This window comes from Mirounga leonina, unplaced genomic scaffold, assembly GCF_011800145.1.
Source record: "Mirounga leonina isolate KUSES-001 unplaced genomic scaffold, KU_Mleo_1.0 Mir_125, whole genome shotgun sequence".
NCBI classification, from domain to species: domain Eukaryota; kingdom Metazoa; phylum Chordata; class Mammalia; order Carnivora; family Phocidae; genus Mirounga; species Mirounga leonina.
In genome coordinates, this window is record NW_023270305.1 from 52,211,338 (window position 1) to 52,231,946 (window position 20,609).

Below are 20,609 nucleotides of genomic sequence, written 5' to 3' on the forward strand. Positions count from 1 at the left end.
TCAGTATGCTTGTTTGGAAGAACTACATGTCCATATATATATAAACACACACACACACACACACACATATAAACTACTTTATTTCCTTTGCCATTATTTTTTATTGCTAACCCATATGAGTTTAAAGATGATGTCTCTCAGTCTTGGCAGTATTGACATTTTGGGTCAGATAATTCTGTGTTTTGAATTTACAGCAGTGTGAATGAATTGTAGCATGTTTAGCATCATCCCTAGTCTCTCTTTCTAGATGCCAGCAGCATCTCCCAAGTTATGATAACCAAAAATAACGCTAAACGTTGCCCAGTATCCCACCTGGGGACCACAGTCACCTGTGATTGAGAACATTGGTTTATAGTCTGGCATTATACATACACACATTCAAAGTTCGTCCCAGGACAACTCATAAGGAAGAAAAAGCAATTAGTTTGTAAAACTGAGGTGAAATGTACTCATTTTGGCACATTGTAGTTCTTTAAGTTTTCATACTCACAGCAGTTCCCTACTTCACAAGACCTAGAATGATTTAATTTTTTCATTTTAGGCCTATCCATATTCTCTGTTCAAGGTACCGCTTGTGAATCTCTAAATTAATCCCGACCTTTTCTCCTTCAATGTTATTTCATCTTTTTTGTTTGCCATCTTTAAAGTGCCCAGTATGGTATGTTTCAGAAGTGAGTGCTGGGGTACCTGGGTGGCTCAGTTAGTTGGGCATCCAACTCTTGATTTGAGGTTGAGTTACGATCACAGAGTCATGAGATTAAGCCTGGCATTGGGCTCTGGGCTCAGTGGGGAGTCTGCTGTAGATTCTCTTTTTCCCTCTGTCCCTCCCTCTGCTTGCGCACATGCATGCTCTCTCAAATAAAGAAATCTTAAAAAAAAAAAAAATGCTTAGTGCTTAATAGGTGCTTATTGTTTTTTGTTTTGTTTTGTTTTTTAAAGAATTTATTTATTTGACAGAGCGCACAAGCAGGGGGAGCAGTAGAGAGAGAGGGAGAAGCAGGCTCTCTGCTGAGCAGGGAGCCCAATGCGGGGCTTGATCCCAGGACCGTGGGATCATGTTCTGAGCCAAAGGCAGATGCTTAACCTCTGAGCCATTCGGGTGCCCCCAGTAGGTGCTTATTGTTTTTTGGTTTTTTTTTTTTTAAGATTTTATTTATTTATTTGAGAGAGAGAATGAGAGAGAGCAAGCACATGAGAGGGGGGAGGGTCAGAGGGAGAAGCAGACTCCCTGCCGAGCAGGGAGCCCGATGCGGGACTCGATCCCGGGACTCCAGGATCATGACCTGAGCCGAAGGCAGTCGCTTAACCAACTGAGCCACCCAGGCTCCCGGTGCTTATTGTTTTAATAGGTGTTTGTATTGTATAAAATTCTCCTGGTTAATAACCACATCTAGGTTGTGGCCTTAAATTGTAGTATTTGCCTGTTAGTAATCTCATTCGATTCTACAGTTGTATGAATAAATTTAAATAAATTTTAAGATTTCACATTGTGATGTGAGTTGAAAAAATAATTATGTAATAGTGAGTTCACTGATCTTCTCTAAAATTACTCTTTGAGTTTGTTTTAGTGAAGTGTGTTGACGGGTTAGACAATATGTGGGTATATTGTAATTAATATATAGTTCTGACAATGTGGGCTTTTAGTTTTTGTAAAGCTCACAATATTCCATGTTGTTACAAAACAAATGTAGATTTGTTCTTGACTGTGATATAACTTGTGCTGAATATTTTGAGAGTTAATTTTTGTGATTCACAAAGTATGTTTAACTTTGTGCTCTTCTCTGTGTTATAGGCACATGGTTGATGATATGCTAAGTGCAGATGATGTCAGTTGCAGTAGCTCCCAGGTCAGTGCAAAATCAGAAAAAAATATGGCTGATTTTGATGGTGAAGAATCTGGGTGTGAAGAGGAACTAGTTCAGATTAATTCACATGCAGAGCTAACATCTCATCTCCAACAACATCTTCCCAATTTAGCATCTATTTACCATGAACATCTTAGTCAAGGTAAGGTTCTGTAGTAAGTAAAATGTATTACTTTCTTTAAAACAGAGGAACAATTTGTATTCTTAAAAGGATTCAACATTTAATGTTATGATACATAAATATTTTTGCCAAAGAGCTTTCACGTGGTTAGTTTTCATTCCTAGGGAATGAAATTATTATGAATACTTCATCGTGAATATAAAGGTTGCATTTCCATCTAGAGATATTTAGCTAGGAAAGGAAATACATAATATATATAAAATTACAACTTTGTGTTTTAGAAAATAAATGGCTGTATTAAATTGTATATTTAGAAATCTTAAGAGCTAAATTGAGATTACACAGGGTCATACATTGTATGAGTCCATTTATGTAAAATGTCTAGCATAGTCAAGTTTGTAGAGAACAGAAAGTAGATTAGTGGTTGCCTGTGGCTAGGGAAGGTTGTGGGGGCGGATAAGAGGAGAGGTAACTGCTAAAGGGCAAGGTGTTCCATCTGGAGTGATGGAAATGTTCAGTGACCATACTTGGAAGACTGGAGATTAGAGGAGTTAAAGAGTAATAGAAGAAAAAGGAGGAAAGGGAGACAGATTAAGAGGGAAATACAGTTTTAGAATTAGCAATTTAAAGGTCCAACCTCCTGAAGCTAATGGAACATTGTATGTCAAGTATACTTAGGGAAAAAAAGTAGTATATACATTAAAATAATTAAAATAAAGGTCCAACTTCATGCTTTTTAAGGGTACTATCAGCACTTGCTAGCCTAGGAAATGGGTTTTGGGGTGCCAATACATTACAGACTAAGTAAACCTGATGAATTAGGTTTATGTTAAAAAGCCATGATCAGGGGTGCCTGGGTGGTTCAGTCATTAAGCGTCTGCCTTCGGCTCAGGTCATGATCCCAGGGTCCTGGGATCGAGTCCTTCATCGGGCTCCCTGCTTGGCGGGAAGCCTGCTTCTCCCTCTCCCACTCCCCCTGCTTGTGTTCCCTCTCTAGCTGTCTCTCTCTCTGTCAAATAAATAAATAAAATCTTTAAAAAAAAAAAAAAAGCCATGATCAAATTTGGAGATACAACTTGTGGACTTTGGCAACAACTTACTGATTTCAGATGTTACTTGTGCATAATATAGATAAGGATACCTTGACTTTTTAAATTGTTATTGTGGTTTTTTGAGAAATGAAAAGGTTAAGATTGAGGTCATTTGAATTTGATACCATATTTAGTAAATTTTCACCATTCTATTTTTATCCTATTTTCCTTTTATTTAGTATTACATCTATTTTTTAGTATCTGAAGTTAGAAATTGAGCAGAATTATTATGTATATTAATGCTCTCCAAGTCTACCTTGTATTGCCATGTATTTAATACTATAAAGAACTCTTTTAATAGAGTAAAATGATTCACTTCTAGAGTAAAACAATTCACTTTAAAAATGGGCAGGGACACCTGGGTGTCTGGTCAGTTGAGTGTCAGACTTGGTTTCACTCAGGTCATGATCTCAGGGTTGTGAGATCAAGCCCCATCAGAGCCCCAGGGCTCTGTGCGGAATCTGCTTTAAGATTCTTTCCTTATCTCTCCCCCTCTGTCCCTCCCCACACTCCTGCACATGCTCGCTGTCCCTCAAATAATTATTATTTATAATAATATAAACTATTATATATAACATAAATATTACATTTATATATAATAAATATATAATGAATATAATAAATATACATTATATATTATAAGTATATATAAATAATATAAACTATATAAACTGTTATTCCCTCAAATAAATAAAATCTTTAAATAAAAATTGACAAGTAGTTAAAAGTTTGTATAGTTAAAAGAAGATACCAAAAAATGGTTGGTAAATACATAAAAATGATGCTCAATATCTTTAGTTACCTGGGAAATGCAAATTAATACCACAGTACAGTACTAGTACACACCTACTGAAATGGGTAAAATTAAAAACTATAATCATATTAAATGATACTAAGGATGTAGAGCAACTAGAACTCTCCCTTGCTGTCCAGGAGTATGAAATAATAAGCCAGTTTGGAGAACTGTTCTGCCAGTTTCTTTCTTTTTTTTTTTTTTTAAAGATTTTATTTATTTATTTGAGACCGAGAGAATGAGAGAAAGAGAGCACATGAGAGGGGGGAGGGTCAGAGGGAGAAGCAGACTCCCTGCCGAGCAGGGAGCCCGGTGCGGAACTCGATCCAGGGACTCCAGGATCATGACCTGAGCCGAAGGCAGTCGCTTAACCAACTGAGCCACCCAGGCGCCCCACCAGTTTCTTATAAGGTAGAACTTGTATCCCTCCGTATGACCCAGCAATTCCTATTCTAGGTATTTACCTGAGAAATGAAAACATAACAGCCACAAAAAGATTTGTACATTGAATGTTCATACCTGTTTCACTCATAAGAACCTCAACTGAAATTAACTGGTAGATTAACAAATTATAGTATACATAGTGTAATACTGCTCATCAATAAAAGGGAAAGAACTCATACATGCAACTCAGTGGGTGAATATCAAAAAACATCATTCTAAGCAAATGAAGTTAAAAGGAATAGTACATACTATATATCACTTATGTGGTTTTGGAATGTTCAGAAGTAATTTATAATGGTTGAAATCTACTTAATGATTACTGAAGATTTGGTGGTAGGGAATGATTGTAAAAGGTCACAAGGAACCTTTTTGGGGTGATAGAAATGTTCTGTATATTGCTTATGTGTTTATATTTTAATAAAATTAATTTAAAAATAAACACCAAAACAAAACCCCCAAAAGGCAAGCCAAAGTCTGGGAGAAATATTTACAAATCATACATCTAATAAAGGGCTTGAATTCAGAACATATAAGAACTTTTACAACTCAGTAGTAATTTAGCAAATAATGTACACAAATGACTGATAGCACCTGAAAAGATGCTTAGTCACTAGGGAATTGCAAATTTAAAAACCTTAATGAGATTCTACTGCACGCCTACTAGAATGGCTAAAACAAAGAAGTCGACCATGCCACTGTGATGTGGAGTTGTAGAGGAACAGTAACTGGTATGCTAATAGACTATTGGTGGGATGTAAAATGGCCAACCATTTTGGAAAACAGTTTGGCAGTTTCTTCAAATGTCAAACACACATTTACCTTGTGAATCACTAATTTCATTTTACCAAAGAGAAAGGAAAGCATGTGTCCATACAGAGACTTGTTATACAGACATTTATGGCAGCATTATTCATATAGCCCAAGACTGAAAACTCCCAAGTCTGTTAACTGTTCAATATAATCAAAATGAAATATTTCCACATAATAGAATATTATTTTATAATTAAAACACACTAGTGAAATGTGCTTTGACATGGATGTACCTCAAAAATTTTGCTAAGTGAACAAGGTCAGACATAAGACTATACATATTGTATGATTCCATTTACATAAAATTTCTAGAAAATGCTAATTTATGGGGATGGAAAAATGGATTAGGGCTGGGGAGTGGGATAGGAATTAATTGTAATTAATTGTAATTAGGTACAAGGGAATGTTTTAAGGTGGTGAAAGTGTTTTAGACCTTATGGTGATGGTTGCACAATTCTTATTTTAATGTAATCAGTGTATACGTACCATTCAGTAGGGAAATTTCATGGTAAAGCTGTTTAAAGAGACAAGCATTTTTGCTTAGGAGAGCTAGTGAGAATTTATTTAGCCTGGCGCTCAGAGTCTGAATTGTTAGAATCTTTGATTGTTACGGGTAAATCATCTCCAATAAATTTTTTTAATGTACGGATATAAAATACTTTAATAAAGAAGGTAATTTAGAAGAATGTTCCTTGGCTATACAGTTATTTCAAGAAAATTATCTTTGTGCTTAATTTGTGTTTCAAGCATTTATATACTGTTCTCTTGACATGCAAAAAGCAATTAATACTTATTAGAAATAGCAAAGAGACCATGAGAGGTCTCTTTCCTTAACTTTAGTTTAATCAAACTCAAACAACTGTGCCATTCACAAAGCAACTGTTGTGTTAATCTTGTATTGTTTTTGTTTTTATACTTCTGATTTGTTGACATTATGAATGCTATAATTGACAATTTCTGCCTGTTGTATTCCTCTAGAATGTGTTATATTTTACCCTTTCAGGACCTGCAGTTCATAAACATCAGTTCAACAGTAATGCTGTGACAGACATTAATTTGGATAACGTTTGCAAGAAAGGAAACACCTTGTTATGGGATATAGTTCAAGATGATGATGCAGTAAGTTACCTAATAGAGCAAAAAGACGACAAAATTACAGCAAAATGCAATTAGGATAAAGAGTAACTTTATGTGTATACATTTTTTTGTAGGTTAATCTTTCTGAAGGATTAATAAATGAAGCAGAGAAACTTCTCTGTTCCTTAGTATGTTGGTTTACGGATAGACAGATTCGAATGAGATTCATTGAAGGTTGCCTTGAAAATTTAGGAAACAACAGGTAAACAGGAATTTAAAATTTTTTTTATGTAGTAGTCAAAGTTCATTTTGTATATTCTTTACTGACTAGGTGTAGTGGATTCATATCAATGTACCATTACCAGCCTTTTTTTTTTTTTTTTTTTTTAAAGTAAGAGTGGCTTTCATATTAGGTTTGAAGATTTTTACCTCACAGGGTTCTTTTTTTTTCTTCCTTCTTTTAAATCAGCCAGTCTTGCTTTTTCAGCACTTTTGACACTCTTGATTAGCTATCTAACAGAAAAAAAGTAATAATACTCTCTTTTTCTGGGAATATAGTGGTGACTGCTGTGTTTTCAAATTACAGTTAAATGTTCTTAAACTGTGTCATATATAAAAGAAACTAAATAAGATAAACGAAGTTAAACTTAAGCTGAAATATAAATATTTTGATAATGGCATTGTTCTTCCAAGTGGGTTGATCTTTTGTGTCTTGACTTCTGTAGTGCATAGAGAGTTAGGTTAGTGTTTTTTTCTAGTTTGAATTCCACCATATATTTATATACTTTTTATTGTGTCTGAGATGATTACCACAAGTTTGTGGATTTTCAGGCCTTTTCCATTGGTATAATTTCAGATTTCCTTTGTCTTAACAACAGTCCTTTGGAAATGCCATTCTCTGATATAGTGAATTCAGTTACTAATTGAATATATTGTATTCTGTTGTATTCATATAATGTTTTCAGCCTACCTCTGCCTAAAACTGATATAAATGTTTAATTTTATTGAATATTTAAGTGCTTTAACCTATTTTTTACTCAGTTGAATTAGAAAAAATATGTGTGATATTTTCTACTTTTGGTTTTTTAAGGGCCATATAATTTGAACAATCACAATCGAAAAATTGCTTCTTCATGCAAGTATAAGAAACCACAAATAGATCTCTGTTAGTGGATCAGTTGCATCATTTGGCATATATGCTTTAAAAGGAATGCTTTAGTGTCTGGATGATATTTCATCATTTACATAGGTATTATAGCAGTTAACTTTAAAATGTTGTCTTTTGGAAGTCTTTGTGAAACCACTGAAGTTTTTTAAAGTGGTTGTATCAATTTATATTTCCCATATGTGCATCTGCATACCTATCCAGTAATTCCACTGCTAAGTATGTGCTTTACAGAAATACATCCAGATAATTGCCAAAAGGCACACTGAAGAATGTTCATAGCAGCACTATTCAAAATAACTAAAGAGTTCTTGTATAGCTATCCAAGTGCCAAAAACGAGTAGAAAGGAAAATTATGGGTTGTTTGTTGAATGAAGCCATAGCAGTAACATTGAATGAACTATGGAATAGTGTGGATGAATCTCACAAGCATAATGTTGAGTGAAAGAAGCCAGATAGAATATATCACTGTTATTCCACTTATGTGAAGTTTAAAAAGAGGAAAATAATTGTAGTTAGTAGTCAGGATAATGGTTACTGTTGGGTTATTAGTGACTCGAAAATGGGGCACAATGAAGGCCAGAAGTATGTTGGTAATGATTTATTTCTTCAGTGGGTGCTGGTTGTACAGTATGTTCACCTCCTAATATTTTCAATTGTTAGATTTATACATGTTTTTCTATGTATACTGCAGTGAAACTATGTGAAAGATAAAATATCATGCAGCCTTTAAAGAGCCCATTTTTAAAAAGATTATATAATGATATGGGCATATACTTGGCGGGTTTGTCTTTTAAAAAGATTGCATGCAATATATGAGACGGTAGTAAAATGGTTATTTCCGAAAGGATTGAATTTTTTTTTCTTCTTTATGCTTTTCTACTTTCTAGTTTTTCTATAATGAACATACCTTTCTCTTAAAAGTGGGGAAACTTAGAAGGGACAAAAGGAAAAGTCTTGTGTGTAAAATGGAAAATTGTCAATCTGGATTTTTTATTAAACTTTAATTTGTTCACTCCCAAATTATTTGAAGATGAAACATTTTCAGTCAATTCCTGTATCCTAATATAATGTTTTTTGGAGTATGTAGTAAACATTATTGTGTTGAACCTAATTTTGCCCTCACACTTGACTCTTCATATGGTTGCTATATCATGCTAGTTTTGTAGTGAATGATAGTCATATGTGATAATATGTAGAACACAGTGGCATTTTTCAGTATTGGAAATATGCAGCACATCTCGTGTATCCCAGCTGAACTTACCAAAGTTGTTATGCATGTTGAAAAAAAGTTTTGTTTTGTCTTTAAAGACTTTATTTATTTGATAGAGAGAGAGAGTGAGAGAGGGAACACAAGCAGGGGGAGTGGGAGAGGGAGAAGCAGGCTCCCTGGGGAGCCCAGTGTGGGCTCGATCCCAGGACCCTAGGTCATGACCTGAGCCAAAGACAGACGCTTAACGACTGAGCCACCCCAAAAAAGTTTTGTACATCATTAGTCTGGGTTTCCTGATAAACCAGTGGTTTTTAATGGGAGTGATTTTTCCCCCCCGTAGGCAATGTCAACCAACATATTTTTGGTTGTCACACATGAATGAGATTGGAGGTATGATTACAGGCCAGGAATGCTACTAAAGACCCATCAATGCAGAGGATAGCCCCTCCACAATGGCCCAAATGTCTGTAGTGACCTCAGAGTTTTAGAAATCCCATTCAAAACACAAGAATCCTTTCTCAAACCTAGTCCCCCAAGTTTACCATCAGAAAGGAATGTTGCACAGAGGTGCTAATATTAATAGAAAAGCGCTTATGTTGAAATAAATGGGCCACTGCAACCTTAACTCATTTAGCATTTTCCTGACATTTGACAAAAGAACACAGAAGTCTACTTCCTGATGATGTCAGTTTTTTATGTACTTAGTAGGGAGGTTTTAGCTTTTTATTTTCTCTATGCTAATTTTTAAATTTTCTTTGCAGTACCTTTATTTGCCATGGTTTATAGATCTGTCAGCATTTTTTGTTTTTTCCTTTTCTATGGTCACATTCCAATTTATTTGATAAAATGAACTTAGCTTTTATGGAACAGTAATAGGGGCTTATTCTCAGGAAGCATGGAGATCAAGTCTTCTATAAATTGCCCATAATTGCATAATTCTCCCATTTATATGGAACCATTGTAAACACTTTTTAAAAAATGCCTTGTGTGCCTCTGTGATATGCAACTTGTGTTTTGTGTACATTTAGCCTCAGGCAGATTGTTTTATAAGGCACATAAGGACGTTTTGAGTGCAGGAAGTTAGAAGTTACAGAAATACCTAGTAGACTGGTTTGCAGAATATTTTCATAAAGAGAGCATGAGGCAGACAGTAGCTCCCACAATGAAGAGTCCACTACTTTTTAGCTTGATATTGGTCTCCAAGGATGTTTGAGGAAAGATTGCTGTCCATTGGGTAGGGTTGTAATCAGCCCCTTTGGTATTTTATGTTTACTAGAAGGCAGGTCCATATCCTGTGCCTTGGTACTGCCTGAAATTGTCCCCTTCCAAGAATTGAATTGAGACTGGAAATCTATCCTCTGTGCTATTTTTTTCCATTTTTGATCCTCTGTAGGTACTTTAACACATATGCTCAAAGTTTTTGCCTTTTTTTTTTTTTTTTTTAAAGATTTTATTTATTTGAGAGAGAAACAGCATGACAGTGGAGAGGGTCAGGGGAAGAAGCAGGCTCCCTGATGAGCAGGGAGCCCAATGTGGGACTTGATCCCAGGACTCTGGGATCATGACCTGAGCCGAAGGCAGTCGCCTAACCAACTGAGCCACCCAGGCGCCCCAAGTTTTTGCCTTTGTGTACAAAAGATTTGAGTAAAATGATCATGTGTCAAGGCCTGTTTATATAAGTAGAGGTTTAAATAATTAAGAAATGGATGGTACTATATGCTACTTTTTTTTTCCTCCTTAAGACTATGTTATGTATAACATTTCATGTCAACTTTCAGCATACTAAAATTTGTGATGACTGAGTAGCATTTTGTAGAACACATTAGTCTTCAGATATGTAGTCCAGGATTAGGAAAAAATCATTATGCTAAGGCAACATAACATTTCATTGGTAATACAGGAATACCACACTGTTGCCTAGATTGAAGCAAAGAGGGCAGTTTAGGGTAATAACACTTTTATTAAGTCTAAAGTTAGTATTTTGTTACTCTGGATCATTGAACCTTTTTATCCTAAACATATTGTTGCCTATGATTGCATTTTGGTATTTGAAATTTTCACCCTTAGAAGAAATTGTGAAATGTAGGTTTGAATATAATGACCCCTTTTTTTAAATACTGAGTTTTGTAAGCATATCAACAATCAAAACAATTTAGGCAAAAAAGTTGGTACGTTAGTGTAACATCTTGTAGTCGTTACAGGAGAAATTCTACAACATAATTTTAATAACAAGTTGGTAGATCTTGTGACTTTCCTTTAACATTGAAGTATAAATTATTATTATCACCAAATTATCTTCCCCATTTTGTACTAATTTTCAGTCTGTAATCTGTACTTTATATAATTTTTCCATCTAAATTTATCAGCTTAAGTAAAAAGTTTTAGTGTTTTGGGATCACTTTATGGATTTGGTCATTTCTTATAAATTTTTTATATGTTTGAATTTTTTTTAAGGAGAAAAATGGAATTTTTCTTATAATCTGATAAACTTTTAAAGAAATGTTTTGGCTTTATAAAATGTAATCATTCCCTGATAACTCAGTGTTTATATTATAAATTGTGGCAAAAAGCATTCCTTTTACAATAGGAGTAGAGGGAAGATGAGTCTCATTTCTACATTTGTATTTTCGGTTATTCTATTACATGAACCACACCACTATCCACTCATTTCAACCAATATCCACTTAACACCTGGTTTCCTATTCTTTATTGTCAAGCAACATTACATTTTATAAAATGAAAACATGTTTATTGTGGCGAATTTGGAAAGTAAGTTTAAACAATCTAGACGTTCAACACCATTGACTGCAAGAGATAATTTAATAAGATTTTCAGAAAATAACTATTGCACACTATAACACTTGTCATAGTGTCTTCTTAATGTAAGATATATCTCTTTCTAGCTCTTTGCTTCTTTGTATTTTATTTTTTTATTTTTTACTTTTTTACTATTTATTTGAGAGAGAGAGAGCACAAGGAGGGCAGGGGAAGGCAGAGGGAGAGGAATAAGCAGATTTCCTGCTGAGCAGGGAGGCAGACGCAGGCTCAATTCCAGGACATCAGGATCATGACCTGAGCTGAAGGCAGACACTTAACCTACCGAGCCACCAGGCGTACCTGTTTCTTTGTATTTTAAAACCACTGTTAAAATCACAATTTTGAAATTTGCCTTTGTGATTTTAGATGTAATTTTTCTATATTTTTTCCTTTGTGATATCCTGTATTGATTTTATGCTTGTAAAGCGTTAGATCAAATTAATGTTTATCTATACGTTCTATTTTTTTATGTCTTAATTCTTAGGAAAAACTCCCCTAATGTTTCTGGAAGTTTTTCAAGAGATTTGATTTTTTTATGAGGGGGTGCAGATGGAGAGGGTGAGAGGGAATCTTTTTTTTTTTTTTTTTACTCTATTTATATTGTATATTTTTTTATTAACATATAATGTATTATTTGTTTCAGGGCTGTGATTCATCAGTCTTACACAGTTCACAGTGCTCACCATAGCACATACCTCCCTCCCCAATGTCCATCACCCAGCCACTCCATCCCTCCCACCCCCCCTCCACTCCAGCAACCCTCAGTTTGTTTCCTGAGATTAAGAGTCTCTTATGGTTTGTCTCCCTCTCTGGTTTCGTCTTGTTTCATTTCTCCCTCCCTTTCTCTATAATCCTGTCTTGTTGCTCAAATTCCATATATCAGTGAAATCATATGTCTTTGTCTGATTGACCTATTTTGCCTAGCATAATACCCCATTGGTTCCATCTACCTCATTGCAAATGTCAAGATTTCATCTTTTTGATGGTTACATAATATTCCATTGTGTATATATATCACATCTTCTTTATCCATTCACCTGTTGATGGACATCTAGGCTCTTTCCATTGTTTGGCTATTGTGGACATTGCTGCTATAAACATTGGGGGGCACATACCCCTTCAGATCACTACATTTGTATCTTTGGGGTAAATACCTGGTAGTGTAATTGCTGGGTCATAGGGTGGCTCTGTTTTCAACTTTTTGAGGAACCTCCATACTTTTTTCTAGATTGGCTGCAGCAGCTTGCATTCCCACCAACAGTGTAGGAGGGTTCCCCTTTCTCTGCATCCAGCGAGAGAGAATCTTAAGCAGGCTCCATGCCCAATGTGGAGCTATACACAGGGCTCAGTCTCACAACCCTGATATTAGCTGAAATCAAGAGTTGGTTGCTTAATCAACTGAGCCACCCAGGTGCCCCTTGACAAGAGTAAATTTTATTTTATTTTATTTTTTTTTTTTATTTTTTATTTTTTTTGTAAATTTTAGATAAAGAATCTACAGTTGCTTCCCCTTGATTCTCATGGTCCATTTTCCCAAGTTACAGCATTATACAACTTCGTGAAAAATACTAAAAATTTTAATATAAAAAATATACTTAAAAATTTAAATTTTTTAAAAGATTTATTTATTTTGGTGGGGGGAGAGGAGCAGAAGGAGAGAATCTCAAGCAGACTTCCTGTTGAGCGTGGAGCCCTACCTGGGGCTAGATCTCAGACCTTGAGATCATGACCTGAGCTGAAATCAAGAGTCAGACGCTTAACCGACTGAGCCACCCAAGCGCCTCCAAATTTAAATGTTTTTAAATATTTAAAGAATGGACAGAAGTATTCATGGACTGTTTCCATGACTTAACTGTTACTCCTTAATCTGTACCAGTGTGGTTTTGATCTTTTAGCATTCTACTAACATGCTGTTTCTTTTGTCATTTGGTGGTATTATTAACGTGGCTTATAATGAAGTGATTTTCAGCTCGGATCCAGCTCATATTAAGTGAGAATCAGGGAGAAAGGGATGATCTGTATAGTTTGAAAAGTGCTCTTTATATTATTGCTGCTCAGAATGTGACTCACAAACCAGCAGTTTGAGTATCATTTGTGAGATTGTTGGAAAAATTTCTTACCTCAGACATGGCGATCAGAATTTGCATTTCAACAAAATTTCCCCAAGTGAATAAAGTGAACATTAAACTTTGAGAAGTTCTATTCTAGATAACTTACTTAATAAGCTGCTTTTCCCAATTTTCCTTGATTAAATCCTCAGAAGCATCCACAACTTAATTTTTTTTCCATGAAAGTTCTTTACCTTTAAATATTCTTCATTTGTTTTTATACTTAAGTATTTATAATGTATTTTACTTTAAAAATCTTGGATTGGGATTTTAATACTTGGGTTTCTTGACCCACTATATAAAATAAATTTAAACTTTACGGAAAATTTTTTCAGTGATTAGGTAAGAAATATATTTATAACGTAAAGTTCATTAAAATCCTTTTGCATTTAAGATTTTTAAATAGCTGAATTTCTGTAAAATGCTAGAATTAGTAATAGTAACTAAAATTATTTTATTCTATAAATATTTGTTTTTGCTGTTTCAGATCAGTAGTAATTTCACTTCGCCTTCTTCCAAAACTGTTTGGTACTTTTCAGCAGTTTGGGAGCAGTTATGATACACATTGGATTACAATGTAAGTAAATAAACAGAAGTATTCATTTTAAAGATATTTCAATAATCATAGTTACCAAAGTTTTGAGTAACTATTAGCTTTTATTTTATATCAGGCATATTTGAGTTTTTTGTGGTTCAGATGTTTTCTTAGATTTTTCAGAGTGCTCTTTGCCATTTAGCCCATGGAGATTTTATCAGCATCAGTAGAAAAATCTGGCTTTTGTATTCTTTGTAGTTTAAGAAAAATACTGTAGCAAGTGATGCTCTAATTTTAGGGTGAGGATTCACCTTAAGATTCACCCTAGATTCACCATAGTAAAAGATTCCTGAAAAAGATACACACTATAATAAACAATGTAGGGTGTCTTTAATTTTTCCCATTACTAAAAATTGGTTGTAGACATTACATCATGTTAGGGATAATCTTGATACCACCCTATTACTACTTTACATTTATAGAGAATTTAAGATTAATCTATAAGAATGTGTTATTTGCTTTATTTTGGAGGGATTTCAGAGACATTTAGATTTTAGGAAAAATTAGACCTATTGAAGGATTCATTTTTGAGGTCAAATAAGATGGCTTTTTACCTAATTCCTTCTCACATCTAAGATTAGCTGTTAAGAGTACTTTGTTTACTTTCAAAGTGAGTATCATTTAGAAAAATTCTTAGAAGACTTCACAATGATTCTAAATAGGTAAAGTTAGTTGTCAGTTATAACCCTTGACTGCTCTGTTCCTTTAAATGGGACTTTTTTAACCTGAACCTCTATTTTTTTTTTTTTTTTAAATCATCTTAGTCTCTTTTGTTATTATGAGTCTAGCGACAATTTTATTTGTAAGTATAGGGGAAAGTCGTTGAGATACTGAACAGAGGGATAGGGAAAAGTATTTAGCATCCTTTAAGTATAAGAAGATTGTGAGTCCAGTTTCGTTGACTTTTCAAATAGTTTTTAAATGGTTGAATGACAGAATTCTAAAGTATTAAAGGGATTTACTTGTAGCTAACTTGGGCAAGTTGGCGACATACTGTAGCCATTTGAGGAGGTTTATATTAAGGAATAACAAAGAGTAACATCTTATAGAAGTGGCCTACTATGTATGGTCAGTTACTTATCAAGTACCTGAACCTAAGTATATTGAGTTGAGACCCTTTTAGCTTGATCCTTAAAGTGAATAAGCTCAGTTAATGGCAATTCACAGTTTCCTACCTGAGACTGGTATCCAAAATCTCAAGTGGATCAATGAAAAGAACGCTGAGCTCCTGTGGTTAGTTGGCAGCAATAATGACAAAAAACTTTGTGAATCTATTATGTGCAGCAGCATTCAACATTTGGTACATGTTATCTCTCAAATTCTTATGCCTCATATTTTAAAATTAGAAATTGTTATTCCTTATCTCTTAGTAAATCTTCAAGTAACCAGCAAACAGACTTTAAAAGGTCAGGTTACTTGCCCAAAGCCATGCTGCATGTATATTGGAACTGGTTTCAAACGTAAGTCTTACTGGATGTTTTCTGTGTTAATGGCATCTTCATTAAGGGATTGTCAAGGTGAGAATAACTTACTTTGAAAAGAGCGCTATAGCATGATGTAAATTAAATTACATCAGAAGTTTTAATACTTCTCTATATTTTAACAGATGTATTGGTAGTAAGTATTATGTGGAATAGATGTTAGTTATGGGTGTTATAATCCCTGAGATCTCTGATTGTATTTGTCACTTTTTTTATTCTAGTGTTTGTAGGTAATTTTGGAACTTGATACCTGATTTTTTTTTTTTTAACAAATATTCCACAATAAAAAAAAGAAAAAGTAATTGATTTAGTAAGTTTGTATTGTATGTGTATTATATGCCAGGCACTCTGCTAAATTTTACTAAATAATGACCAAGGCACACAATCCATCCTTATATGGCCTGTATCATACTATTTTTAATATTAATTCATGTTAGCCATTTATAATTAGCACTTGCCAGACATTTTATCCTCTTCACAGAGATTGTTTTGAGATTAAAAACAACAGTGATACTTTAAATTAAAAAAATTAAGACATATTGCTTTATATCTTTCACAATTCAAATAGAAATAGAAGTTGTAAATTTTTGGCAGTTAGAAGATTTTGCATTTGAAGAATTTTTAAATATACATTTTTTTCTTGTCCTAAAGCAGGTTTATTCTCTTACCCTATGCCTTTAAAAGTATTTTTTCTTTCATTTGGGCCAGGTGGGCAGAAAAAGAACTGAACATGATGAAACTTTTCTTTGATAATTTGGTATATTATATTCAAGCTGTAAGAGAAGGAAGACAGAAACATGCACTGTAAGTACCTTAACTATTAGGTTAGTTATATTTAAGTGTTGATTGTCTTTCCTCTGAAAGATAATGTCCCAGTATTTCTGCTTTTCTTTCATATAGTAAATAAATGCAATGAAAACTTTAGTTGTAAAAATTTTAAGAGAAAGAAATGTTCTTTTAAGTTGGAGAATTTTGTAAAGTTATTTTTATAATTTTTAACCTTAGGGAAATGTAGGTTATATAACTCTTGGGGTTTAACTTTCACTATTGAGTTCTGTTCAGAGTCACTGTTTTCAGGAATCAAAAGTTTTTTTCAAAAATCATCAATATCCTGTTTTACTCTTAAGGCATTGATCCTGAAATTTTGAAATATTTCATCATTTAGTGACTTTGGATAAGAATTGGTAGAAATGATCAGTGGTATAGCTGTGTTCAAAGCTTCTTATAGGGAAAATTGCTGTCTAGAAGAAAACATGTGAAATTCAGAAGGTTTCTGTTTATTAGTCAGCTGGTGAGACTGATGGCCAAGTCAAGAAAACCAGCTTACTGTGTATCAGCTAGCCTTAGTATTTATTGAGAAAATAATCCTATAGACAACTTCTATATAGATGAAAACTGAGCACGCTGTGCAAGTGTTCAGAAAAGTGATAGGCCTTTAATCCAAAAATGAATTATTTTTCTCCATAAATCAGTTCTGTCTCCAGATTTTACTAAGTCCTTCAGAATCCCATCATCCTCTCAGTCACCTAAAACTTGGAGACTTTGGGGCCTTTTTTTGGTTTGTCATTTCCAAACATGAAAATGATGATAAAAATACCAGTGTTTATTGATGCTTACTGTATGCCAGATGCCATTTAACTTAAGTGTTAACTTGAAGATACACAGCAACTCATTTGAGTTAGGCAGTTTCATTTTAAAAATGAGAACGTTTAAACTATGAGACGATAAATAACTTGCCTAAGGTCACACATTTTATAAATAGTGTAACAGTCTGTTTTTTCTAATATTCTTGAGCTCTACATTATACTGTCATCAGTCTCTGATTATCTTAATGCTAAAATATATCCTGTGTCTTTTCACAAGTTGACATTCCCACAGACACTGTTCCAGTCCTGTTACCCAACCTCTGGATCAGTCTTCTTGCCTCATTCTCCGCCATGCTCATTAATTTCTTATCCTTATTATATTAGGAGTTGTAATATAGTATTGGAGGAAGGCACCTGGGCTTGTGAATCATACAGGCCTGGGTTTAGATTATGAATGTATTGTTTTGACCTTATTTTGATTAGTTACCTCCCTAATAAACTCTAATTATTTACATCATGAGTTTTTGTAAGAATTAAATGAAATAATTTAGTAAGTAGCTCCTGGCACATAGATTATCTATAAACTATAGTTACCAGGCTAATAAACTATGGTACAAAACAGACAACAACATTGCCCTTTACCTCCATTTAGATTCTTCACTGTGTAAAAAGTAAATTCCAGTTTCCTCAGCCTAGTATTTTGGGCCCTCTAAAATCAAAACTCAAGCAGCCTTTCCTGTTTTATTACTCAATGATTTTTTTTTTTTTAGGACCTTCTATCTTACAAGCCTATCAAATTATTTCTGAGTTATTTCCTTAAATTTATTCTGTAGCTTTGTTTGCATATAAGATGCATTTCTTTAAATGCTATTAAAATTCTAAGTGTTCTTCATAGTCTGTATCTTTCTTTTAATTATTCTTAAAGCAGAGGTTGAAGATAATCATGGTTTCCTGAATCTGAGCATCTCCATATATCTGTAAAAACCACAAGATTGACAAGAAGCAGAAATAAAACCACACGACCTACATCTTGAGCATTTTTTTTTTTTAAGATTTTTTATTTATTCATTTGAGACACAGAGATACAGAGAGAGAGAGCATGAGCAGGGAGAGAGGCAGAGGGAGAGGGAAAAGCAGACTCCCCGCTGAGCAGGGAGCCCGCTGAGCAGGGAGCCTGATGCAGGGCTCGATCCCAGGACGCTGGGATCATGACCTGAGCTGAAGGCAGATGCTTAACCATCTGAGCCACCCAGGCACCCCCATCTTGAGCATTTTTAGGAGATGGAATTCAAGTTACCTTTCAGTAGAGAAACACTAAGTTACAAAAAAGCTCTCACCACAGCTACAAGCCTGTGGGCTTGATGAGCGGGGGTGGGAGGCGTAAGAAAGGGGCATGGAAGACAAGACTTAGATGAATTATCCTCAAAAAAAAAAAAAAAAGAATCATCCGAGAAAGTCCAACATTAAGTGCCAAAAAATAAACACAGGTCTGAGTCTTGATTGTTCACAGCATTGGCTATAGGGAATTTGCTGACATTGTTAGTGGAATTAGAGGTGGAGTCTCATACAATGGTTGTTTCTGTGGTGAAAAAGATAAATAGTGAAGTGGTGCTCTTTGGAAATGAGTTTTAAACTTTGTTAGGGTGCATAGTATCCTTTCAGTCCTCCAGTCTTGACTTGTTGCCTGGCATCTTAAAAAGAATAAAACCTTAGAGAGATGTCGTCTGGCCTCTTGATATAACTGCCTTGTTCCTTCAGGCTATAAAACATAGTTGTGCATTTGCTACCCTTTGTTAAAGCATGCTGACCTCTTGAGTTTGTGGCCCATTATTTTCCATTTGTTCTGTGGGGATTTTAGTAGACAAGTTCTCAGATTTTCACCTACAAAGATTCTTGTGGTATGAGAGAGAACACTTCATTTCCCAGATAGAAATGTTACATATTTCTTGAATCCAGTGGCCTCTAGAGAAAATCCTGCTGTGTCAACATAGAGGCTACAAACAGAATTAAAAAAAAAAAGATATTTGCCACTAAAATTTCATGCCTGTAGGGAGATTATTTTTGTCTTATATTTCCTGTAATGTTGGAAGCCATGGACAAGTCCATGAGAATTTGCCAGTATTGATGTTATCTTTGTTTTGCATCTCAAGAAATTTCCTGACTAGTGATTTCAGCAGCCAGTGAGACCCTGACAAGGAGTCCTTTGAAGTGTGGAGGCAGTGGCTCTACTATGGAAGCTGAAGAAGAGAGGACAAAGGGACTGGGCCCATGCCTTCTGGGGTTATGGGTCTGTTAGTCTGAGTTGCAAGTATGGGGGAAGGAAGTATGCAGGACATAAAAGCACTTTGTACAGGACAAAATTTCATTCTCCCTTTATGTCTGTGACCAAGTCCCCAAGGCTCAGAGTATAGTAACTTACTTAAAATCACAGAACTGATGGATGATAGAACTTGAATTTGAACCTGTACTCCAAGGCTTCTGCTACAGTATCTGTCCTTTTTAGTAAAAGGATGAGAAGCTGTTAAGAGCTGTTCTTGAACTTTATCTGGATGGCATTTTAGTCTGTGAGTTGCTTACTGTACTCCTTCCTCTGTGCCCCCAGCTGTCTTGCCACACGTACTTTGATCTTCACAAAGGGCACCGCAACAATAATGAAGTGAAAGTTCATCTTTTCTTTGCCAATATTTATATGAGACAGTAAGGAGCAGCAAAGGTATATCCAGCAAACTTAATCTTTAGAAAACCTTAACTTTAAACTTGAACAGTGAATCTGTTATAATTTTTGAAATCAGATCATTTTGGGAAGCTTTTAAAATTTTGAACTTAAAGATTATAGGAAATTGAATTGAGGCTCTTTGACTCTCTACAACCTGGGATACAGATCAGGGCTCAAGACTGGCTGCTGCCTTTTGTTGGCAACATAATTTGGGCAGTTCATCTACAACCAGCCTTTGATTTGTAACATAGAGCTAAGAACTCATGATTGATTTAGTTTCATTGATTGGGTGCTCAGGTGCTTGTGGAAATTAGAATGTTGTACTATCACAAACACAGTTCAATATGCAGTTCACAGGGTTGCTAAAGGAATCCTAAAATGCAAACTTGATCATGAGTCCCCTCTCCCCTCAACACCCTTTAATGATCTCCTTTTTCATCCAGAATAATGCCGGATTCTTCTTTTTGACATTTCAGGCTGGCCACAGTCTGGACCCTATATACCTCTTTCAGATGCATCTCCTACCCTTCCTCCCTGACAGACCCAATACTTGATTCTTAAAATGCTGCTCCTTTGCACATGCTTACAAATTGAATTCCCAGAGAACCTTGTGAAATCACCTACTTAACAAGCCTCCAACTCTTACCATTGATTTTGTGCACATGAATTATAATTATTTAGATTTGAAGTAACATTCAAAAATGCCAATTTTGTATTAGCTGTATTT

The 20,609-nt window shown here is 34.7% G+C and overlaps 1 protein-coding gene across 3 annotated transcripts in view; it reads left to right on the forward strand.

The window, feature by feature from the left end:
* The window catches only part of USP34 (ubiquitin specific peptidase 34), a 262,229-nt gene that overhangs the window by 128,297 nt on the left and 113,323 nt on the right, over positions 1 to 20,609 (forward strand). For all 3 annotated transcript variants that reach the window (XM_035001475.1, XM_035001473.1, XM_035001474.1), the window contains 5 exons: positions 1,793 to 2,007; positions 6,128 to 6,243; positions 6,336 to 6,463; positions 13,992 to 14,081; positions 16,289 to 16,384. In XM_035001475.1, the coding sequence (XP_034857366.1) occupies positions 1,793 to 2,007; positions 6,128 to 6,243; positions 6,336 to 6,463; positions 13,992 to 14,081; positions 16,289 to 16,384 (645 nt within the window). The remainder of the gene's footprint in view (positions 1 to 1,792; positions 2,008 to 6,127; positions 6,244 to 6,335; positions 6,464 to 13,991; positions 14,082 to 16,288; positions 16,385 to 20,609) is intronic.